Raw genomic sequence first — 25,622 nt, 5'->3', positions numbered from 1 at the left:
GGTACCCTGTCCAACAGTGTTGATTCTAGTACCATTGCGTAGGTCTTGGCAAGCCAAAAAATGTTTAGTATGACGACTAGTCCCAATTCCTTGTCCATTTCGCGTGACATCGACTAATAGAATGTATAATGTTCATAAATCATCAACGTAGATGTAGTTCTTAAATCCAACTGTATTGAATAAAAACTGGTAAAGTAACAAAAAAACAAGAATTTGGCCTTCTTAGAATGTTTGCCTGCCCACTGCTTTAAAAAAAGTCTGTGTGCAAACCTTTGCAGTTCACGCAGAATATAGCTTATGTATTTGATGAAAGTCTTTCAGTATTTACAATCAATTAATGTTTAATGATTATCGTGTTTTAATAACAGGTTTTTTTTTATTTCATATAATGTGTAGGTACATGGAAGCCAGTATGTTTAAAGATAGTATGTAACTAAAATGATTAGTTGAGTTTTCAGAAATGTTTTGAACTTTTGTCAAATCAGATGACGATTGTGTTTCCGTAGTATGACTCCATAGACTATTACAACCTTTAGATTATAATAGAGTGTATCTCAAACAATTTAAGATGTCTATTAACTGAGTTTAAAATTATTACACTGACGACATATTCCTCTTAATGAATTTGCATATATGGATGACATACTTGTTTCTATGTCGATTTAATTTTTATCGTTACTCGGATCGGACAGCTAATTGAGGCAAGCCCCATAGTTTTTATTATTGTTCACGTAAATACCTTTCTAATGATATATCATACGTTACTGTTGGAGCGGGTACCAAATCCCATACAAAGTGCCCATTGTCCTTTGGACACACGGAGTTGATCGTGCCGGTTGTTGGAATACGGGCAAAAGTAACACCGTAATGGCGGGCGGCGCGTGCGTCGACTAACTAACCCAACACGCTCACGTCAAAAGTCTAAGGAATTTCACTTGTATATGAGAAACAAAGATGAGGCTTTTTAGTGTACGTTGCCTAATTGAACAAGTAATGGGCAGGGCGCAGGACGGCTTCAATGCAGGTGCAACACAGAGATTTCTTTATGAAATTAGGAACTTACTCTTCCAAAATACAACTGCTATGATCCTTAGACTATTTTATTCCATACATTCATTGCGCATATCAACAAAATCGCTCCATTCCAAAAGCATAGTTTTCTTAAACTACTTCTTGCTATGGAAAAGCATAAAAGTGTGTATCACCATCCTACGCAAGAAGGGTCACCAGTGGGACGGGTTACAAGCCGCATGTCAGTGGACGACACTTAGAAAGTTCAGCTCATCCAGATATTTATGAGTGTCAAACTTAGGCGGAGATTGACACGAAATTTTGAGTGTTTTGAGTGGGTCTGACGAACGTATTGCAACATGGCATATTCATGTTTTATTTACTGACACTAATTCAAAAAGAAAATGCTCACCTTTGCTGAAATAAAGACTTCACACAATGTCTTCAACAGTATAAAATTGCCATTTAATTCGAGTTTGAGCATAAAAACCAAGCAATCGATCACCAACGATTTCATTAAATGTCACGGTATCTTAGTTTTCGTCCAACATTTAAAACCCAATGCAGCTTATAAGCGTTCTAAATCCATAATGTACCTTAAACAATTTGCTAAAACACAAAATTGTATGAGACTGACTGAGACCTTTTCAGTTCGGGGTCTATTGTTGACATGAAGTCTCAAAAGTGGTCTAGAAATATTTTCAGATTCTTTGAGAACCAAGAGTTATCTTTTATTAGAATTTTAGTCTAGAGCTATTAGCTTAAAAAGCTTTACAATTTACAGAGTATTCGTTTTTGGAAATTTCATCTAGGTACTACCTTAAACTTGGATTAGAATCAGTATATGCATTGAGTGCTATAGTCTTCGTTTACAAAATCCTTCGAAGATCTTTTATTTCAGGATCATAGTTTTCATATTATAAATATCTTGGCCTGAGAAGTGCCTATGCTGCGTGCCTACACAATTTTTTGCTTACCAAACGTCATTTGAAGAGCTGATCAAACTACAGTCGGCAAGTCGAGCATCGTTTCGAGATGTGGTCTCTAATCTCCAGAATGCTCTGTTTAGTTTTGTTTTGAGTCGTGAGCGGCGAAAGAGCGAGATGCTACGATAGTGAGCGCACGACGACGCTCGCCACGACCAAAGATATCGCATCTATCTGACGTCTTGCTTACTTGTTCTTTTTTAAATTTTGATATACAGCCTTTATTGCGGTCTTTGCGTCGATATTTCGAACAGAGATAGGGTTAGGTTCGCTCGTGAATCTGCCAAAGAATTTTTAGGATGCCTAAGCTTCGTCCGGAATTTTCCAGATGTTGCTAGCGGAATCTGGTTCCAATAGATTTAAATCATTTTTATTATTGCACAAATTAGAAACCGAACTTATAATATGGACTTTTTTCTACTTAACTACAATAAGTATGGGTCCATCCATAAGCTTTCCTTTAGAGACTTCTTTGCCCTACCATAAACAAGAGTCCATCCACCTTCCTTCAGAGTCTGCCAGAAAAGTATTTTAGGTAGAAACTCTACTAAAAGTTATATTTAATTTATAGCCACAAATTAATTTTATTTCTTGCTAGCTTCGAAATCTTCTTAATTTTTACACCTACTGTGATCGAGTAACCTCTATCAAATACGACATGCGATGATTTCGTACTAAGACTGTTGATTCAATTTCTTTGATTCGCTTCAACATCGAAGGATAGAAAGTGAAACATCCAACAGGTTTTCATAGTAGGGCTTGTACGACCATGAACTTCCTGTGTGTTATTGTGTATATCCGTCATAAACTCGGACCGCTGTAGGCTACCACCTTCGTAGACTAAAACTATAACAACTAGGGGAATTACAACTTTATGACCATAGTAACAAGGTTAGGTTTTGAAAGGCAAGAGCGTGGAGTATGGGTGATTTAAACATAAATAGACAAGTAACATTATTGTGGCTATTTTGTAAGTTCAGTGTCTCAGTGATATCAATAGTTGCAGTTCCTGCATGAGTAGGTCTAAAAATAAATTTATGCACAATGGCATTTTTACTTACATACCAAATAATTTTAATTCACCCATATTTCCAATGAAAATTGCATATTTTTTTACAATTTTAGAGTTCCAAGTATCAACCTATAAATTAAAAATATCAACAAAATAATTACCTAACACCCAAATCCAAAATGCAGTGGAAAACCATTAAAAATCGAAGTCTTGTTACCGATTGCAAGAAATGTAGATTTATAAAACTATATTTATGCAAATCAAGTGGTTACGGAGCCGTGTTCCGCGTACCCGACATTTATAAACACGAGTTTAAATATTCAGCTATCACTTAGTCTATGCAAATACTTAGGACCTCGGCTTATTATGCTCGGCACGTACCAAATGATATAATATTTTGCTGGACGACTGACGCATTCCGTATCGGGTATTTAGAACTGTTCGTTCGTTTCTGCTTAGTTAGCGATTCGAATAGAAACGAGCCTTTTGTGCTCTTTCTTCTGCGCGTGACAATATTGTTTGTCTTTTAAACGCTAACTTCCAAAATAATAGTTCAATAACACCAGTGTGTCTTAAAAGAGTTGGGTATAGAAAATGTCTCACGATCTAGCTATAATTTATTTAAATTGGAATCGTTAAAATAGAACATTATACATATACAATTTTAATAAACAACAACCTCTCCTATTTTATCTCTTTTTAGAACACATTAATTAGTCAAGTGATAGTTGAATGTTTGTGTAATTTTCAAACGACCAGTTGCGTATTAATACCTATGAAATTGTGAAAATAAGCTTTTTGTTTCTATAGCATAACTTGCAATCCGTTAAGATTTCGCTTGCGATATAGCACGAGCTTTATCGAGTGGCGCCTTTATCGAGCGCCTAAATTATTAGAATCTACTTAAAATATGTTATTCACGATAACGCGCGGTGATCGGTCTTATATCGATATGGACAGATAAGCGACGTTTAAGTCCATCTCTTATCGATACACAAACATTGCTCCCGTCCATGCTTGTATTGCAAACAGAATCGAGAAATAAACATAAGCCAAACCATGGTACTGTGTATACAAAAATCGATTTTATCAGTTAAATATTGAAATCGATGTTTATAACTATGTGCGGTATATCTATTCTCGGAATTCAATCGTAAAAGGGAATGATTGGTCGAGACGGGAATGCGATCCATTATTGTGGTTAAAATGGAGTTAGTATAAACATGTTTGTGTCTTTAATTTTACCTTTAACGACGTGATTAGGTGTATCGAGAAAGTCTTAAAAATCTCGAAATAAATTAACAAGGTTGTAAACTAAAATGTCTTCTTAATTTACACCTTGAATGCTAGTTAGCAAGAAAATACCTATGTTATTAATGGTATCAAAGTCGCTATGAATTTTTACAACTGCTTAAGATTATTGTTTAAATCGCCTGCATTTATATTTCTAAGCAAAATATATCGATTACATACAGCATAAAATATGAATAAAAGTCGAGATTTCCAATCGATACCCCACACCCTAGTTACAGAATACTGACTTAAAGGCCCGACCTATAGGCTGTCTCACATTCTGACTGCAATTACGTTAGTCGTTAGGTAGTTACGCAAAACATTCTTGCGTACAAACTCTAATAAGTATGTTAAAAAAGTCGTGGTGGCCTAGTGGGTAAAGGACCAACCTCTCAAGTATGAGGGCGCGGGTTCGATCCCAGGTCAGGCAAGTACCAATGCAACTTTTCTAAGTTTGTATGTACTTTCTAAGTATATCTTAGACACCATTGACTGTGTTTCGGATGGCACGTTAAACTGTAGGTCCCGGCTGTCATTGAACATCCTTGGCAGTCGTTACGGGTAGTCAGAAGCCAGTAAGTCTGACACCAGTCTAACCAAGGGGTATCGGGTTGCCCGGGTAACTGGGTTGAGGAGGTCAGATAGGCAGTCGCTTCTTGTAAAGCACTGGTACTCAGCTGAATCCGGATAGACTGGAAGCCGACCCCAACAGGATTGGGAAAAAGGCTCGGAGGATGAAACTCTAATATGTTATTAATAACATAGATTGCCCTAACTGGTTCTAAGTTACACCCGTCATTTATATTAAATTGTAATCAGTGTCAGATGCTATCTGGCAATCCTAAGCTAAGTTCAGTCTAAATTATTTTGTTGGGAGAAGTAAATTATGAGATGGGTGTAGACTGTAAAGTCGTGTTTATGGGTAGAAGATAAAGGCTTCTATCTGAGCTGATAAAACGTAAATTGTTAAAATGGATGAAGAAGGAAGAAATATACAAAAGTATAAAAACGTAACTTTTTAGATTGACAATAAGAAGTACCTTCAAAATCTTTCTAAGGGGTCGGAAAGGGAGCTACGTACATAGTAACTAGGTTGATGTATGCTGCTGTCACTTGGCAGCTAAATGGCCCAGCCTTGATGGGTATGCGCTAATCATCTTCGCTTAGCAACTGATGAGATAACGGAATCCGGCATACTTGGTTGACGTACCAGTCAATGGGATTCCAAACTTTTTTGAAGCCATAATGCTCGTCTCTTATCAGAGACCGCAATCAAAAAGGTATTATGTAAAACGCACTGTCATTTCCAAGGCTAAAAGGGCTTCAGGTAAAATACGGCAAATAACAAAATAATGCAAAACAGCTAGAACCTTGATATTCCACCTACTTGGTTCCAGAGAGGATGTCTTCAACCGTATTTTATACAAATTTATCCATAGCGTGTCATTAGCACATGAATATTAAACAGTTTTAAAACTAACATCAAAAGAGTCTCGAAAAACAGACTTAACCGTCTACTTTACATACGAAAGCTATGAGGTAGTGTCATCTTAGCGTCGCATGCGTCGCTCGCACGTTTCATAGAAATACCAGCGCCTAATCACTTCGCGGTACCGGAGAAAACTCAACGGCGTCGTGTTAAAACAATTTTACACGTTCCTAGCATCGGACCGTCCAGAACCCGTTCTATATGGCCACTCTTTATTAGGACCTGTTGCTTCGTTTAGGAACTAGAAAACTCATTTAGTTTTCCGCACGTAATAGTATAATGTACGCACATTTTTCCGTCCGGTTTTAGCACCACGTTAATTTGACCGCTAAATCAGTCAACGAGTTTCTGTTAATTAACGACTTTTTATTAACAAGTGTGACAAATGTTCTTTAGTGCTAAACTTTTTTAATTCACACAAATTACGTATTAACTTGATTTTAGGCACGATTTCCTGTTGATGATGTTTTGACTATATTACCTATTCAATAGACCTTTTTATGTTATGCCTTAGATTTTTTGCTCGTAAATATTTCATTAGTTTAACAAATTATGTGCATATTTAAATAGATATTTTGCATATACCAAGAAGGGTAGATCGACGCCTAAGCATGCAGATAAAATGCCGGGAATCTAAAAAATGTATGCAAAATTCGAAAGTGACGCCCCGAGCTAAGAATCAGTAAGAATGGTCCATCCAAAAACATGTTCCATCGCATGTAGGATCAGTTATAATGCGGATAATGATAGGTGCCCTCAACATTTTGGCACGGGCCTAATTCCAACGGGTTTTATTATAAAAATCAGCAATTTGCCGCACGCGAAATCTGTGTTGCAAATGTGTTGGCCTGATTGACCATGTAAGTACGGCGACGATGGCGTTAACATGGTGCAGTCCTACGCGAAATGCGATGAAAGTTCCACAATTTGTAGTATTACGACATGGTGATAATTTGCTAGAGTGTTGACCACTCTTCAAATTGCTAGAAATCTTAGAAAACGCGCCTTTGATTTATTATTAATTTGCAACTCAATTGTTCTACGCTTTATTAAGCCGGCCATAATAAGTCTCATTTTATGTACATCAACATCAATGTTGCTTATGTCCTCAGTAAAGAGAATTCAATGCGATTTTATTTGAACTTTCTTAGTTGTAAAAGTCCAGAGAGGAATGTGGCATAACATATAATTACGTAGAAACAATACATTTCCTACGTGAGATCTGTACAGCATACTCAATATTTATTACCTACGTTATTACGTAACATAGGCTAGACTTCACAGAATTGCTTTTGCCAAGAAAACCACGCAACAGCGTTATTTGTATTCAACGATAACCTTCTACCTATTAATACCATATTAAGCGGTAAATTTCAATAGTGACCTAAATAATGAGAAGATTACGTATGTAACGAGTCCAGCACCATATAGGTAAGATTAAAGTATGTAGTATTAAATATAAAAATTATAACCCTAAAGCTTTTGAATTTATGTTTCTGGCCAGACCCTTCATTCACAAACCATTCAAATATTAAAAGCAAAAAAAAGCATTCTATTTTTAAAATGGAATTTCCCTTGAAGTTGCTCATTTAGAGATGTGTTAAATGCACTTTTACTGACGCTGCATCCCAAGTTAATCTGATGTAGTGAAATATAAGACTCTAGTACTTTGGTTACGTAGAATGATATAATCGCTTGCCATCAGTTCGTAAGTAGACAGATTAGCACTGATTAACGAGTGCTAATATAACAGTCATACTTTGACTACGTAATGAGAGCGATTTCAAAATATTGTGATCGATATTTTGGTGTATTCTATTTTTATTTTAGTTTGAGGCGATAATAACGGCTCCAATCATCATCTGCCTAGCTTTTTCCCAACTATGCTAGAGTCGGTTTCCAGTGTTACCAGATGCAGCTGAGTACAAGTACAAGGAATGACTGCCTATCTGACCTCCTCAACCCAGTTACTCGGGCTACCCAATACCTCGTTGGTAAGACTAGTTGTCAGATTCTCTGGCTTATGACTACACGCAACAACTGCCAAAGACGTTCAAATGGCTTGGCATTAAATCATATAAAAATAATCGAATTATTCGAAGTTTTGATATTATAAGGAAAATTATGCATCTCTTTACTGATACCTAATCTTACCGCTAAAATTAACTGATTTGATTTCCCGCCATTTTATATGTCAACAAATATGGCGGTTACTTGCAACCAGTGTTTGTGTTTTAAAATTGTACCGTTTATCAGTTTACCCAGTTAGTTATCAGTGTCAACGACACTTAATCTGTGTCCACTATCATTATCTAGTTAAGTCATACATTAAATTATATTTTGGGTCATTACGGATTGTTTGTTTTGGAGTACGCTGCGTGTAGTCTTAATGCTGTCCAAATATTAAATCATCATCCTCCGAGCCTTTTCCCAACTATATTGGGGTCGGCTTCCAATCTAACCGGATTCAGCTGAGTACCAGTGCTTTACAAGAAGCGACTGCCTATCTGACCTCCTCAACCCAGTTACCCGGGCAACCCGATACCCCTTGGTTAGACTGGTGTCAGAATTACTGGCTTCTGACTACCCGTAACGACTGCCAAGGATGTTCAATGACAACCGGGACCTACAGTTTAACGTGCCATCCGAAACACAGTCATTGGTGTCTAAGATATACTTAGAAAGTACATACCTACAAACTTAGAAAAGTTGCATTGGTACTTTCCTGACCTGGAATCGAACCCGCGCCTTCATACTCGAGAGGTTGGTTTTTTGCCCACTAGGCCACCACGACTCACATAAATGAGAGACGAAAATGCAGTCCTCTTGTGAAATTGTTTCATGGCTTAGTTATATGCACATAATTGCGATATATCTACGTTGTTAAAAAATATGCCATATAATGCCAAGTGTAGGTAGAGTAGTACGTAGAACCCATGACATCTGCAAATGACATTTAAATAAGGTAAACTCTCGTTAAAGAATCTTCTTTATACTTAACTCTACGCAGAGCATTTCTAGTGCTGAGAGAAATTAAGTATATTTATAAACTTGCTGTTACATAGAAAACTAACTTACTACACACCGATAATCATCTATCTAGGGACCGCAGAGACTTCCAAGAAAAGGTCCCGGCGGAGGCTGCGCCGGCGCATGAGAGAAACAGCAGCATACATCTCGTGCAAGCAAGAGCGAAACAAAAAGTCAAGTGGATTACCTTCACGACTAGTCTTGTACATTAATGTTATTTAAGCACTGTAAAGTTTTTTGTTTCTGTGTACTATGCACTTTACTAGAGTTTGTGTAATTTGTTGGCTCTCGAACATTCTTAGGTTTTGTTTTACATAGAAGTTATAAACCTAAGTCCGAAGCGACTGCTAACTAGTTCCAAGAATACCTCTGTCACTTCCTCATTAAACTTGATTACATTTGAAGGCACTCGATTTAACTCATCAAGTCTGGGTAGAAACTTTTATAGGTACACCTTTTCAGGAATTCAATTACTTACCGAGCTTAATCTAGCAAACTAGTTTAACCTCGTAAGTCAAAGGCTAAAAGCCTTTCAGTTTCCTGGTAGCTTTAGTAGTTTTCTTTTAAGAGTGACAAATTCCGTGTCAAGAAGTCGAAGGCACAATTTAAAAGATGATTAAAGAACAGTTCCGTCTTAGTAAGTTAATTGATAAACCCTGCACATTTCAGACGTCAGACTCGAGTAGGGTTATTATTTAAAATCTGCCCTATTAGGATTGCTTCTTGATTCCACCATACACCATGTCATTCTTATCAAGCAAAGTCTAAAGGTAGTCTTATGGTGCTTGTTTCTTATAATGACGTCAGCGTTCTTCCCACGTGCCAACGAATTTGCCTTTTGCCCCACACTTGCATACACCTCGCTTAGTAAATAACAAAGTGCAACCAAATTAGGACTTTAAATTGTACCCAATTAAGCATAGAATGCAACAACTTATTCAAATCAGTAGTAAGTTCAAGCAGCAAGGCACGCGTCGATTGCGACACCGTGGGGCGACTGACGACGTAATTCCATTTTCAAAACGGTACATCAACGTGTGTTCAGTGAAAATAGCTTTAGGATGAATATAAATAAGGTCGAGATTACCATGTGAGTTCGAGACGAAAACTAGACGCAAAGATCGCCCAGCGACACCGTCAGCCTACATGGTATTAGGCAACTGCATCATCAACCGGCCGAATACAAAAGTGTCGTGTTCAAGCGAGGCTGTTCGTGACGCTGTGGCTTTTTATCGTGATGTGGTTACATGACATTGCAACGGTGGATGTAGGTGTATTTATTCAATATTTAAAGGCTTTTTGACCGAGCGGGGGCGATGGTTTGATAATACAACTGTGTCAAAGGCTTCTTCCACGGGCTATAAAGATACATCCGGTCTTAGATTGCCAAACGAGACATTAAAGACTGTTATACAATTTTAAACAGGTGTGGATCGGAAGGTCTGTGGCTACGGTATGTAGGCGGACTGCTTTCCGACACGAAATTGATGTAAACTCGCCTTGTTTTATGGAGATCGTCTGTTTAAGTGTTGGTAAGTAGGGACGCTAGAATATTAACAACTCGAACCACTATACTTATCTTCAGAATTAGTCGAAGTATGTTGACGTTTCTGACACTTTCAATTATAAACGTTTTTTCTGAAATAGAGGTGCATTTTGTGCCCATTAATGCCTCTGAATCGTGAAAGTCTCTATATCAGTATTGCAGTAACTACTTAACAATCTTTTTCAATATAGTACAAAATAAAAACCTATAATTTAATCTTTTGCAAGGCTAAATCAGGCTAGTTTCTAATAGACGGCGAAATTACCATCTTAAAAGGATGCAGTAATGAGTAAGGAAGGAAGTGGTAACTCAAACCAGAGGTAAGTTCCTGCCTGTCTATGTCTAGGCGACTTCTTCCTCGGCCTTCGTGAAGGTTTCGAAAATGAGGTTTCTCAATCTATGGCAGCTCTAGTTGGTTGTGGTTGAAAAGCTATCAATATGAAGTGACTTATTAGAGTAGAATTTTGTTTTAGTCACGTTTGAAATGAGCCTCTTTAGATATTTACTTTTTTCCTACGTTTGAATATTTGTTAATCTTTTTATAGGAACGTATTTAATTGGTCAAATAGCTAACTGCATAACAACAACAGTAAACAATTTCCTAAAATAATAAAATGTTCAAATTATTTATACAAAACAAAACGCAACAATTCGAAATTAAAATTCATAAAACAATAAAATGCTATCATATAATTACAAGCGTAATTATTGTTAAGTTCTTATAAAATAAATTGATCACTTCCCCGATTATGTGAACAATGTCATATAAAAGGTATTTTTAATGTTTTCTGAAAACTTCGTCATTAACTATAGGTTCTGACTTTTATAAGCAAATCTATCCAGCAGTCCATGGCGTCTTACTCAAACTGCTTACAACTAACATACGCACGATGTCAGGTAAAACATTACTCTATGATCCTCTTAATCCAAAGATATCTAGGCATTCAGGCAGGAAGTTACATACGGAAAGATTTTCTTCATCACCATCATCATCATCTCAGCCATAGGACGTCCACTGCTGAACATAGGCCTCCCCCTTATATCTCCACAGATACCTGTTGGAGGCAACATGCATCCAGCGTCTTCCAGCGACCTTAGACTTTCTTATTGAAAGATATTTATTGACACTTTTAAATTCAAGAGACGATTCAGCAGTAGTCTCCATATTGCTCAAGTCACAAACCAATCCTTGCCTTCACGCCTCATCACAAGACCTCATAACTTCTTTCATCCCACATCCCTTCTTATAAATCTTAACAAAAATCCGTAGGTACTTAATTCTTTTCGTCGCGTACAAAATCCAGTAGTATTGAAGTGTCAACGGGTCAAATGTATGGGCCAAGCTGGGAGGGACACAATGAACCGTGAATGGATATAACTAAGTATAAAGTTTTGAGTTTGAGTGTACCGTGCTGGGCACACTTTCGACCTGCGTAGGCGCAGGGCACCGCTCTAAGTTAAAAGCGAAGCTGGTTTTTGTTAATGAAGGCATTTTGATCAACTTTGAATTGTAATTAGTGGCCAAAAGGGTTTGAAAGAATGGTGGTCTCATACACTAATATTAATTATTGGGATACCGAATATTTTGTGCAGTTGACAGCTGTATTTTTTTGTACTGAAACGGACTTTTTTCGGATTGAAAAACATTCGACTGCATCAAGAAACGGTCCGACCATACAGGACTTGAAGGCTTGCATCTTATAGAGATGTTATTTTTTATTCTCTTTTCAGCCTTAAAAGCTCATTTGCTCGTCTAGGTACCAAACAGGCCGAAAACTTACCTTAAGAACGCCATACTTCTTACAATGAACTTAAAAACAAGTGAAGACTCCAATCTTTGTTTTGTACCACACAAAAACATAATCCCTATCGAGAAGGGTCAGGGGGGGACCGGATTATAAATTTTCTAAAGAAAGTATGACGTGGGCCGCGGCGCGTGCCACGTTACGAAATGAGCAACAAATGAACCTTCAAATATAAGAAAAAAATATTAAATTAAGTGTTGATTTGACTTTACATATTATATGTAGAGGTGGAGGTTCTAAATAAGTGAGAAATCATAAATGATGCATAGCTTAGTTTCAGGACGAATCATCAACACATAGATCTGTCACCATTTAAGGTTAGAGAAATCCATTGCCTTATTTACCTTGCCGTGTCTTTAAAGCTGTTTTGGAGCTTTTCAGGTTCTGAAATAGATTTCGTTTTAGAGTTTTATCATCTAAATTCCAAGAAACTAACACATAATTTTGAACCATAAAAACTGCTTGAAAAAACTGGTACCTATAACATACCCAGCCTTGGAAATCGCGGGACTTTTAAATCAAGTTTCAACGGTCCATTTGGACCAATAAGGCGTCTATTGTAAGAGTCATAACATACATACATACATACAAATGACGGTTGTACTTACACTATATATCATGTAGTTCGCAGAAACCGAATTACTTACAATATTCAATACAAAAACATTCGTTGTAACATGATAACGACAAGTAGTATTTTGCATGTTATATGTACTCAGCAAAGATTTTAACAAAACATATTTGCTCTATTCAATAGGCGAAGTAATTACTGAAGTTCCTAGTTTGTCTGATTGCCTACGTTAAAAATAAGAACAGATACATATGCATGAAACTATATTATTATCATCACCAACCACCTCCCCTATACCATTTTTAAATTGGGGTAGGTGCAGCATATCTTCTATAATTTTCTGACCTTATTTCTCGGTAACATTTTGCCTTGCCATGGCATCTTCCACACTGTCCTCCCTTCGTTTCTTTCGTGGTTTCCTTCCATGCTCTGATCATTCCTCACAAAATACTGACTGAATAGAAACGGTATAAAATACTGACTCAATTTAAAAAGAAGTTTGAATTCCACCAAATGTTAGTATTATTATAATCTGTAATCGTATGCAAATAACTGAATGTTTGTTCTCCTTGGCCCGATAAACGTATGTTTCCTAGTGATATCCCGAATATGTTCGATTTATTTACAAAGGCACCCTTGTATGTATCCTTGAAGATACGCACTGATATGACCTTGTAATGATATTTTATTACATAAGGTGGATGGAACATTTAACGGTAGATATGTAATCCAAATAACTTCGAGTGGCCTAAATAAATAAAATAAAAAAATATTTTATACAATATACATAGTTTATGCCAGAAATTAAATTTGAAAATCGAATTCACCGCTTGAATAGGCGCGGTTGACAGCTAAATGTTTCGAATAAACAAAAAAATCAATTACAAGCCATGAACAGTGACAAAAAGTTTTCTTGTTTACGCTTTTACTTTGACAAAGGGTAAGTCAAATCATCGTTGACAAGCATTAACTATTGGAAAATAAAAAGCGCATGTAATTTCACTGTTTGAATAATTTTGAGCCTCAAAAAATGCAATCGTTTTCTTTGAAAAGAAAATATCAATCTTGAACAATAAAAATATAGGTACAGAAGCGAGGCCGTTAATTAATCAATAATAAAAGTCTACAGGTCTAATAAAACACGGCAACAAAATACATATAAAAACTGATTACTAAAAAATATTTTATACGACCGGTTATTGGTACCGCCACCTCACAGCTATTAAATGGGACACGGGAAACTGTAAGGTCACAAACGGCTTAAGCAAATATTATATTGACACAGAACTGAGAATTTTTGGAAGTGTGGATACAAGTTTCCGATACCAAGTCCTTGTATTGCTGTATTAAGCGAATGTTACGAAAGAAACAAGTTACGTACTGTTAATTAAAGTACGATGCATTTTTTGTTAATTACGCACATTAATAACAAGCTTTTATAACGAAACAAAAGCAAGCCTTTGACATTAACTGCCTACGCAGTGAAGTATCTATTGATGAACACTTAATGTGTAATTAAAGTAATCATTATAATTACAAAATAGCTTTCAATTTATGTACAAGATTTTCGGAGAATAATAAACCCTTTTATAATAACCTCGCCATTCTCTGTTGCACACCTGTCTAAAACTTTGACAGGATATTAAAACCTTTTTCGACTCGTTTCTAAATTATCTGTGGTTTTATTTAAATTTCGAATGTTGCGTCAGGGCCAAATTCGCGCCTAGACTAGGTTGTTGTTATTTTTTAATGTTTCATGTAGGCTGCGCCCACTTGCTCGCTTCGTGGTGTTGAAAAGAAACGTGGGTTAGTAGTAAATATCATTTAGCAACACAAAAGAAGATCAAATAGACCTTCTTCCATTGTTATAAGGTCGAATTTCGTTAATCATGTTTGTAAATAAAATCGACTAGTTTTAAATATGGCAACCCACACACCCCCTCAAAACTTTTTATTTCGCAATTAACACGAAGGATAGCTGCTTTCGCTTCGCTATTCGTGGAATATACTTAACAGATGGCAAATACGCTTTTAATTACTTAATTCTACAGTTCTCACATCGGTTCTTTTATAAGACTGCACGAGTTCTTGAAGTACCAATACTTTTGTTCAATACAAACATAAACGAGATACAACAGACTATTCACCTATTATGTTAATACGTGGCATACAAGATGTTCTCTTTGCCACACATTTCCGATACCAACCTCTTTAATCCAAAACTTGAACAAATGACATGCGACCATGAAGCATAAATCCCAAATGGAGTACAAGTACACTATGTAAAGTGTAAAACAACGTGTAGGAACCACCTCCCGATTCGAGAGAATTTTAACGACCAGTTCAACAAGTTCCGCTGCTTAATACATGTGCCCAAAGGCCTAAATGAGCCTCACAGCAGATTCGTATCGAATTAATTGGTACTCGTGACTTTGGACAACTTATGTAGAATGTACTTACTTGTTAAATTGATGGGGTTTGAATAGAGTTTTGTCTTAATTTTATTGGGGAGTGAAGTAGAAGGTAAATATTCAAAAATATTTTTTCTGACGTAAAATTAAATATGAGTATTTCAGAGTGCAATAATATCTATAATATTTTGACAGTAGTTTCACTCGCAAGATAAGGTATATTTTCACCCCCTTAGGGTAAAAATCTCTCGGTTTCCATCTATCTTTATGAAGTTACACCCTAAGTTTTTCAGCTATTTTATTCCAAGCTCAACAAACAAACACACGCATTTATAATAAATCCAGTATTGAATACATGGATCGTGGTTTTTATAATGATTCAGATCATTATGCAAATCTAGGTATGGTGATATAATTAAATTAGAGTTGTATTTTTAAGAAAACCTGTTCTATGAACCTCGTTCGTCCATTGGACTCTATGGTCTCAGTTCTCTAACCGTTTTTCAATCATAGAAAAACGTGTTCATTTTTTAAACAAAAATAAAACTCTTTGCTGTGTAATTAAAAAAAATACTAATGTTTTTTTTCTTTCTTTTGTAGGTAAGCGTCAACTTCAGCCAGCACGTAGGCAGTTAATACATAGTGAGTGCATTAGTGTTACTGCAACAAAACAAACAATAATGGGCAATAACTTTATCATCATATAATATGTTAGGCAACCGCCGTGGGTAGTCATTGGCAACCACCAGTTCTAATGAACACCCACTGGTTAACGATTAGTACGTACCTAAAGAGGTCGTAGAGAAATCAAAACTGACAAATTATGAATGGATCGTATGTTAGAGACAGGTATAACTGGCTTCAATTATAATATTTGACGTTGTTTTTATTAGTGAAGTGGTTATTTAATAAGGTCTTCCGCCTTCCAACACAGTAGGTAGTGGTTGAAGAGTGAAGCACACAAACATGAGCTTTTTTAATGTCACACTGTGGTGGGGTACCTATCTATAATCCTCTAGAATGAGCTTCAATAACAACGCTTGCTTTGGCGGATTGGCGATTTCAGACTTTAAAGCCCAGGTTTTCTAGACTTCACATTTACCTTCTAAGTCATTGGTGTCCAAGATACACTTACAAAGTACACAAAACATAGAAAAGGGATATTGTTAATTATCTTGAAATCGAACCAGCACAAACGTACTCGAGAGAATGGTGCTTTAATCGCCAGACCACCACAGCTGACTTTAACTTCAAATATTTTCATAAATAACCACATAATAAAGAACAACAAAATACTAAAATGAATTAAAAACGTAATCTTAATACTTAACTAAGCACAGTTTATAATTTTACAAGTTCAAAAAGGTTTTTATCGTCACGATCTCGCGTCAAAACCCGGCTGTCGCATTTAATATAAAAATATCAGGTTTTTCGATGAATATCACTGATATGCTTCGAAGGTAGAGGAGATAGTATCTAAACAAAATATTTAAAACACTTAAAAAGCTGAAATAGTTGAAACTTTATACTAACGGTTAGAAGTTATGCTCCGACGCATGCCGTTGATGACATTTCATCCGAGAATTCTTTCTCTATCAAACTGGACTTTTAATATCTGTGAATTCTTGTGAAAGATAACAGTTCTTTTTTATAATTAAAATGAGACTAATAGAGAATTATGTGCATTAATAAAATCGCTAGGTCTCATGCGTATATGTTTATAGTTGCCACGCAAAATATACATATCTTAGTAATTAATTCAACCAATTTTAGTGTCGTTGACCATATTTCGATAAGGAATTTGAGATTTTATTTCAATAGCGTATTGGTAGACGTATCAAAAACTGATAATGGAAAAGTTTTTTTTTGATATTTATCATACACGATTTATATGACAGCTTCAACCGTGGTACATGTAATATGATATTTCGGGCCGACTGCCTTAGGAACCGCGGTCAATCATCTTACCACAGACTAAAGTATGCATAATTTTACCACCCATTCATTTATACATTATCAGGCTACTTCATGTTATAACTAATTTGATACTATGGCAGTTTAAACCTTCCATCTTCGTAGGAAAGCTGCCTGAAAAAAGAAACTACATCGTACTCTAAGTTGAATTTTAAATGTATTGACTACAACCGTCATAACAACTTGTAAAGCAATTTCATCGACATTTAAAAGCAAATCACATTCTTCTTACATTCGTTAGCATAAGTGTTCGATAAACTAAAAGGTTCTAATGTTTTGTTGGCGACTTTTCAACCGAGATTACAAACAAGAGTGGCTTCGCTTTTAGATAAACGTTAAAAGCATCGAGACCTTACTAATGTGACCACAATATTTTATTGTACATTTAAACCTTTTTTGAGTGATTTGATGAGTCTTATATTTTGAGCCGAAGTAACAAATTACTTTAGTTATCTACCCATTCACAAAACTTTGGTAAAATGGTATTTAAGCCTGAATAATTACAATGTGAAAGAGCATGTTATTTAGTGATATGAAAAACCATTTCTTAAATGTATTCAGCATTTCAAAATTCAATTTTAATGCACAAAACAATACATAAACTAGTTCAAAAACATTGTGGAGCAATAAGGACGGTATAAAAACTGGAACTAATATGACAAAGTTATAACACATAAAATTAATGAAAGCGGTCATACGTTTTGAACGAGACCCATCTCTCATAGCAAACGAATCATGGTCATCCTTCACGAAGGACAGTAAAAAATGCAGCGACCATCCAGTTGATTTACAACGTTCTTTTGCTCTCAGATTTCACGGTCGTCTCGTAAAGGTATAGTATTCCTACTACGTGCACAGGTAGACATAGCCAAACCATTCTAGTACTACAAACCATGGAAATTCGACACAGTGTCCAATGTGCGCCAACTCGGAGCCGCGAACGGTTCCCTATGAACTATTCTAATAAATAATGGACCAAGAAGCTTTGGTATTCGCCTTTGCAGAATGATCTTCCATTTGATTATTATAATATTTGAAGATAATTTACATACCTCTGTATATTATTTATTGCAGTTAGAAAATAATAAAGTAAGGTGATTCAAAATCAAAATCCATATTTTGTTACCTTGTCATCAGATAAGACTTTAATATATTTACGATTTTCCCTAAGTTCGTTTTAAGTTATTAATATTTTGGAAGATACTCAAGTTAGGTATATCGTTTAGGTCACAAATGATTCATGTTTAGGCTTAGTGTAGGTGTCCGTATCAATGAATAATCAATGGAATAACATTAAATACTAATGTAGGTAGAGTTTTTATTGCAATATAAACAAATAAATTATGCTAAGACGTTTCATGTTATTTATAGTGCATTGCTAATTGTTAAGTTAAGTATATGTTTTATTTCTGCAACTTAATGGGCGTTTTAAGAAAAGTGATACGAGTGTCCCTCAGCACCGGACATGCGTCAAAATACCTGTTTCACTTCGCACACTTAGAGCGTATAAATTGTGTATTTTTAACTCGACCACATCAAAGCGGTCACGCGTAATTCAAATATGAGACGTTTTAGTGAAACATTTAAGATGTCCTACCATTTTTCGGTTGAACACCGCATACAAGATCGTTTACAACCTGTTTACAAAATGGACTCGACTTTTTTTAATGTTAAAAGCGTTATCTCTTTTTAGAAGTTCCCTCTGACAATTTTAAAAGCCTCGTCGTATGTGAACTCTTGTTTTTTATTTATCCCTCTTTGGGATGTCGCCGCATGGTCACTCTTAATGGGGCATGTAAAATTATTAATAATTGCCATTTTATTTCCAGTTTCGTGTTTTGAATAATTCTCATGTTTTTTGCTTTGGTATGCTGAAGTTGAATAGTTTTGCGTAAATCTGTGACTTGTGTTGGAGAAATTACATGGTTCGGCGCCGCTGCCGCGCACCATACGTGATTTTATTCCGATGTCTCTCATCTTATAAAGATCGTAAAGTGTGGGGTACACTTATATCTGATTATCGATACCACTTTTACAGTTCCCGTTTCAATTTGCATGCATTGATAATTGTTATTTTAATTCGAGGCGTTGTTAAATTTAATGGCCAGCGTTTACCTCTGTGCATTGCATTAAAAGAAATTGCCAATCACTGTTTGAAACAAGAGTTTATTGAATAAGTGCTTATGATTTTACGTTGAACTCAGCACAAACTACGTGCTGTGCCTACCATTAAAATTCCCAATTTGCTACAGTTATTTAGAATTGATCTGAAGATTTACATTTCTCTCTCTCATCTGAAGATCTACATAGACAGCTTTACATGATCTTGTACATCCTGATTACGGTTAGAAAATGCTTATTTTAGAGTATAAGCCTCTTGTTTTAAATTGTAAGTAAAGAGTACAAAGAACCTACTTCTACAATCAATAACGATCCCATTTATGAGGTACCTATCATAGGACCAGGTACTGTACCAAACCACCAAATTCAAAATTACCAATTTAAAAACAAAAATACTGTTTGTAAATCGAAGTCGTTGAAAACCGACTACACAAGCGACATTAGTTTATTTCGTGTGACACCTAACATTTAACCTGTATTGTTTTAAAGAAATTTACATTTTCGTTGGTTCATTACACTCGTTTCCAAGTAAAATAACATTTGGGTAAAATTGCAGAATATGTCTTTGACCTTCTTTGTTTTGTTCTATTAAAATGAGGTTCGTTGTTTAAGTTTTACACATCCGGTCGGTTGAATTGGGGTAAACATAGCATAGTTATTAAAAATATGGAAATGTAAGCAGCGTTGGGTAGAGGGAGTTTTCTTGTAGAATGGCTCCTAAGACCTACGCTGGTGTATTCTTGATTCCATCATTGCCCTGATATTATTAGGTTGGTTAACCCAAAGTTTTATGCCCTTATTGCTACTTGTTTCTACGTCTTCTTTTATTGATATTGTTGGTAATTTGTCCAAAATGGAGCGCCCATATAATATATAGCACATTGTTCATATTGTATATTTGACCAATCAGATAAGAGTATTAATACGTCATACCATTTTAAATCAAAGTCGCAGTAAGGTGAATAAGTCTACTACAAAAAGTATTTAGTAAAACCTATTTATCACGTCCATTAATCTTGGTAATAATATCTCGATGGACTTTAAGGCTAAAGGATACGCTTCGGCTGAGTTGTATATCTACAGATTCTATTGCTAAAACTATTTGGCCTTCGGACTCCACACATCGTTATGTTTCCTTCCCATATGAATCACGACCAAGACATGTTTATTGGTGTTTGTTAGAACTACGCAACAGCATACACGTGAAAAGATTAAAATGAGATCGAGGACCAAACTCGTGATTGAAACACATTGCGCGCCAATCACCTGTCAGGCTCAGCAACATCAGACAAACCCTTCTATGTGAACAAACATTAACTTTGCATATTTAAATTCCACTTCGCTTTGCGTTTTAAGCAATTTTCTTAAAGACGGGTATTGAGTTTTAATATGTATAAAGTACAACGAATTCATCGCATTTACATTCACAGTGACTGACTATTTGCTACAAATACAAGAACAGCATGAACGACCAAGTTATTCAGTTTTATTCGCATTTGCACGGTTTTAGGAATCCGATGTGATTCGCATGTGATATTCGGCCGTTTCTCGAGTCTTCTCGTCGATCGTTACGTTACAGCACACTAAGCTTGAAGAGCTCGGTTTACCACTTTGTTAGTCGTTAATTAAAGAAGAAGCTAACAAAATTAATTCTCGATTTAGCATTATGTGCTATCAATAGGGCAGAACCGGTACAAAAATCACCAATGTTAATAAGACGGTTTAAAATGTAAGTAGTATGCGAGTCTATTCGATACACACGCGCCTCGTCCGAGCGGCCGAGCACTTCGACATCGCGCGATAATTAGTTTTCGGCTGTCTAGCGGTCACGAATCCGAACATTCCAATGTATTGCCGACTCATCTAAAGGCTTATCTATATAGATACAGGTGTTTTTGTGTACAATCTCTATACAAATCAGTTTGCGAGGCGGTTGGAAATGTGAACGTGATAGACAAGAAACACTGGAATAATAAACTTTTTATTATATCCCTTCAATTCAGTTGAATTTAGATTAAGCCAACGTCTACAGCCACGCGGACGGCATTCACTAGCCGCATCTTGTGTTCCTCGTGTTTAATTGGAGTCAACGGCCATAGCTCCTCTAGTGGTATGCGCTCACACTCGGGGTACTTCTTTTCAAAGGATTGTAGAGTGTCCCAACGTTCGTTCGCCAACAAGGGAAACGATGTTACGGAAGCTAGCAAACCGTATGAACCGTACTTCTTCAATTCCTCTTTTAACATGTGAAATGAAAATACTTTGCTCGCATCCACCCCCATGTCAGCCAGATAATACTCTAAAGAAAGATAGTAAACTTCAACTGCCTCCCAAAATTCTTCCTTGCTTTGACACAGGCTGCTGCACATCATTATGAAGTACGACAAATCTGTAGCAGGAGAGGCACATCTTAATATTTGAAAGTCAATAGCTACAGCTTTATCTTTGCAGCAGAGGAAGTTGGAACACCAAGCATCTCCATGATTAAATACAGGGTGATCGCCTCGACTATTTACGATACGAATCAATTGCCCATAAAGATCATCATTAACGACTGCGTTAAATTTCTTATAGTAAATTCTTTCCGGATCTTCAAACTCTGCGATAACTTTTTTATCTATATTTATACTTTCCTGTAGATAGCTAGCATACCAGTCTCTATTCTTCTCATTGTAATAAACTTCATTTAATCCATTTGCGAATTTTGCAAAAGTATCAGGTTTTTTAACCCTTAAGGCCATAGACACAGCGTGGAAGTGCGCCAGCGATTTGAGAGTCAAGTTTCTTTCGTATACAGTTGGAAATACAGATATAGCTGAACATTGGCTCTCAGACATGTCTTCCATCAAAATATAATCATCATTACCATCAAGGTGACAGTCGAAGCACTTTGGTAGATAATTCTGAATCCTCTCTTTTGCCCCCGCGGCGATTTGGGTCTCACACAAGATGGGTAAAAGAGTTGTGAAAAATAAAGCTTCTCTTTCGAAAAGTGCTTGACAATTGAGCGATTTTCTCAACGTTGCATCACTTATTAGGCCTTTTACTACAAACTTGGCTTCATGGTTCTTGCCAGTCACTTTGATTCTGTACACAGCACTGATCAAGCCTTCTCCTGCGGGGGCAGCTCTCGTTATTTCCACACTTTGGACATTGTCCTCACTATTCGTTCGCAATTTAAATGCTTTATCTACGACATCTTGTGTTAGATGCTTAGAAATTGAAGCTAATGTTAACTGAACCATTCTTGTGGTATGAGTGGTATGTGCGTTCGGTGTATCCTCCATCCTTTAAATATTCTCGCAACAGATGTTATTATCATGTCTTGTTTTATCGCCCTTGTTAATGTTACCTTCTATAAATTATGCAAACGTTGGAAACTCTTAAATAAATTACGTTAGTATTTGAATAAGTAGCAAGAAAGAGCAACGTCGTGATTGTTGATAAGAAATCAGATTGATTTGTTGAATGTATTATGATGCAATCCTTGTCATAGTGTCATCTTATTATCTCAAACAATGAGGACCTTCTTATTGATTAAAGTATACGTTCACGAGGTCAGTTGGGTAGGTTGTCATGCGAGTCTGAAATACCACATTTTGGATGCCTTAACGAGCACGTCGCAGGGCGTTCAGTGCGCGTCATTCAATCAAATGTGCCATAATTACAGTGTCTTCTGTTAAGGTAGGGTCGTGCTCCTTTGCTTTAGAGTCCTAATTTGGTATGTAACATCAGGATGATGGAGGACATAGTGCGAGGCTCGGGGCGAGCTCGTGACGAGGCGTGCAAACGTCTTCACGAACCGCCGCCGGAGACCTGTACCTGCTACCATTTCTCATGCAGACCTTTATTACGCCTTAGTCTATTTTATGGATGCCTGTAATGTTGGGTATTTGTAATTGGTAGACGTGCCTACGTGGCTGTTTGTCGATGGAATTCTCCTGTTGTATTTTCTGAAGTGGATAATTTTTGGCTTTAAATCAGAAGTAACTGTTGCTAGAACACTTTAGAATCTAAGATCATAAAGTCGAGTGTTGGTATGAGTAGCCGCTCAAAGCGTCGTGTGTTTTCTTACTTTTTCAGAAGCCACATACATTTGATAATGAACATTATATTTTATTAGTATTATTTGTAAGGAGGAATAATTAAAATGAATATTTTTTGTAAACCCTATAACCATTACGTGTTTCTAACTAATATGCTATAGGTGCACAAATAGTTATGCAAATATGTATATTAAGTCACACGATACAATTCAAACAAGGTTATCTCGAACATATAGACTTTGTCTTATTTGCATCATTTATAATTAGTTTTTTCTACTTATTGTAAATAATGTTACAATGTAGTTAAATTCTTTTTTAAATATGATACAAAATCGCTACTGAATAGTGATGGCCTTGTGATCGTTTTGTTGTTAACAAAATTATCGATGTTTTAAAGTGCCTTAATAATATATGCGAGGTATCGGAATAGATGCTTGGCGCCGGGGTACATTATATTACCTACTGCAACGATTTTATGCCGACAAAAGTCTTGATTCATGTACAGTCAACAACTAAAGTTATTGAAAACTTGAACACTTTTTTTATTGAAGTTCGACTATGTATAGCAAATAATCTAAGTATAAAGCAAAAATTCCTACTATTCAAAACTTAGGCTGACAGTATGTTGGGAAATCGGTAAACATAATCTTCCCAGGCTTTGTAAGTGATTTATCTATTTTAATTCTTATTTTTATACAGTCAAGATTGTACAAGAATTTTATTAAATCGTTTTAATAAAAAATGTTGAAGCAATCGAGTATGTATGATGTTGATTGTACTTTTCATTTCTTCATAAGATAGTGATGTCCCTTGGTGACTGACTGGTTGATACTTTATTTTATCGATATAATTTGTATATATTTTTAATTAACTAAGAATATATTGTGTTTTACTTGTTTTTGCTCATAACAACTATTGATATGCTCAAACTAACAAATGCTTTTATATTCTGCGCACGCGGCTAAAGGACTGCGGTATTTTCATAACCTAAAAGGTAAGTCACATCATAACTAAACAGAAACACTACCTAATAATAATCAAATTGAGTTAACAACATAAAAAGTGTAAAAGTAATAAATTGAGCAAAACGTACATCGACATGAAATTATCGATACTTGCACAACACTAGGCCTTGGCAGCACTAACAGTGATTACTCGATATAAGGGAGCGAGAAGCGAGCAGTGAAAATAATTTGACATTAACCACCATGCACGAACGAAACATATTACCATAAATTGTGCACCCTTAGGATTTTTTTTAGAAAGATACTCAATGAGTCAATAAAAAATCTGAATTCAAGTAATTCGGTCTCCAAATTGTGATTTGGAGCGCATTCCGATTGTCTGCTCGGTTTTAAACAAAATCCCCTAGTTTGAACGCGCTATTAAGTGTTGTCATGTGCCTATTTTGTTTTTTCTTGAACTATCCTAGCTAACAAATACTAACTACACCTATATCGTTCTTTGTAACTTGCCCATTTAAATCAATACCTACTAACATGGTTTTCCTTTTACGCAAGCAGAGCATGAAACTGGATTTTTCCGCAATGAAAATGGTAAGTCGATCCAAGCTACCATAATTTTAACTTAATTTCCCATGTCTTGACCCCTTGTATTAATAGATTCCCTGTTTTGCTAAGTTTCTATGCCAGTTTTTAAAATCTTGCATTTGTGTAGATTTTTGACATAATAATTAATCTAAGGATCCCTTGCTTTTCAAATGCAATTTATTAATATTTTGCACGGAGCGGAACTAACGGCGAGTTATACCATTTAACTATAACGATAACCCAACTATAATCAGCCGTATACTTGCCGCTCATTGGTCATTGGCGATTTGACAACTGAAAATCGTTTGGTTATAGTTAAATGGTGCATCTCTCCGTAAGTAAAAAATAAGGTTGTTTCCATAAATTATTTTTATAAAGATTAATTGCCAAGCTTTTCTAGAGCTTTCTGACTTTTAATATAAAACAGGCAGAAGGGAAATAAATAAAAACCCCATTTTTGCATCGCATTGACTTACTTATATAAACTTTGTTTCAAGCATCCACGGAACGCCATCCTTTTATGCAAGAAGGTAAGCATGGCATGAAATAAACTAATGGTCATTTCTATAACGTATCCAAGAATTTTTGTCATAACTGCAGATAGTTTACATCACCGGTGGTCAGCCCTTAGTGTCAAAAATATACTTCTGGTTAACAAATCCAAGAAAAGAAAGGTTATAGAAATACTTGAGTAGTAGAGTAGTAGCTTATATAAGAGTAGAATTCTCTAACGCTTACAAACTCTAGTGTTTAAATTATATTTCCATTTAACTAAGC

At 35.9% G+C, this 25,622-nt stretch overlaps 2 protein-coding genes across 2 annotated transcripts in view; one reads left to right on the top strand and one right to left on the bottom strand.

The window, feature by feature from the left end:
• Positions 1-25,622, top strand: part of LOC124644860 (epidermal growth factor receptor) — a 114,962-nt gene that overhangs the window by 61,746 nt on the left and 27,594 nt on the right. The gene's annotated exons all lie outside the window — the stretch shown is intronic.
• LOC124644861 lies at positions 21,259-22,494 on the bottom strand. The gene has a single exon (XM_047184484.1). It carries the CDS (start codon positions 22,492-22,494, stop codon positions 21,259-21,261), a length of 1,236 nt encoding a protein of 411 aa, XP_047040440.1.

Source organism: Helicoverpa zea, chromosome 31, assembly GCF_022581195.2.
Source record: "Helicoverpa zea isolate HzStark_Cry1AcR chromosome 31, ilHelZeax1.1, whole genome shotgun sequence".
Lineage (NCBI taxonomy): Eukaryota > Metazoa > Arthropoda > Insecta > Lepidoptera > Noctuidae > Helicoverpa > Helicoverpa zea.
This window is presented reverse-complemented; position numbering and strand designations above follow the sequence as displayed.

Coding starts and splice junctions, on each gene's coding strand:
- LOC124644861 (XM_047184484.1), bottom strand. CDS start 22,494: ATGGTTCAGTTAACATTAGCTTCAATTTCTAAGCATCTAACACAAGAT.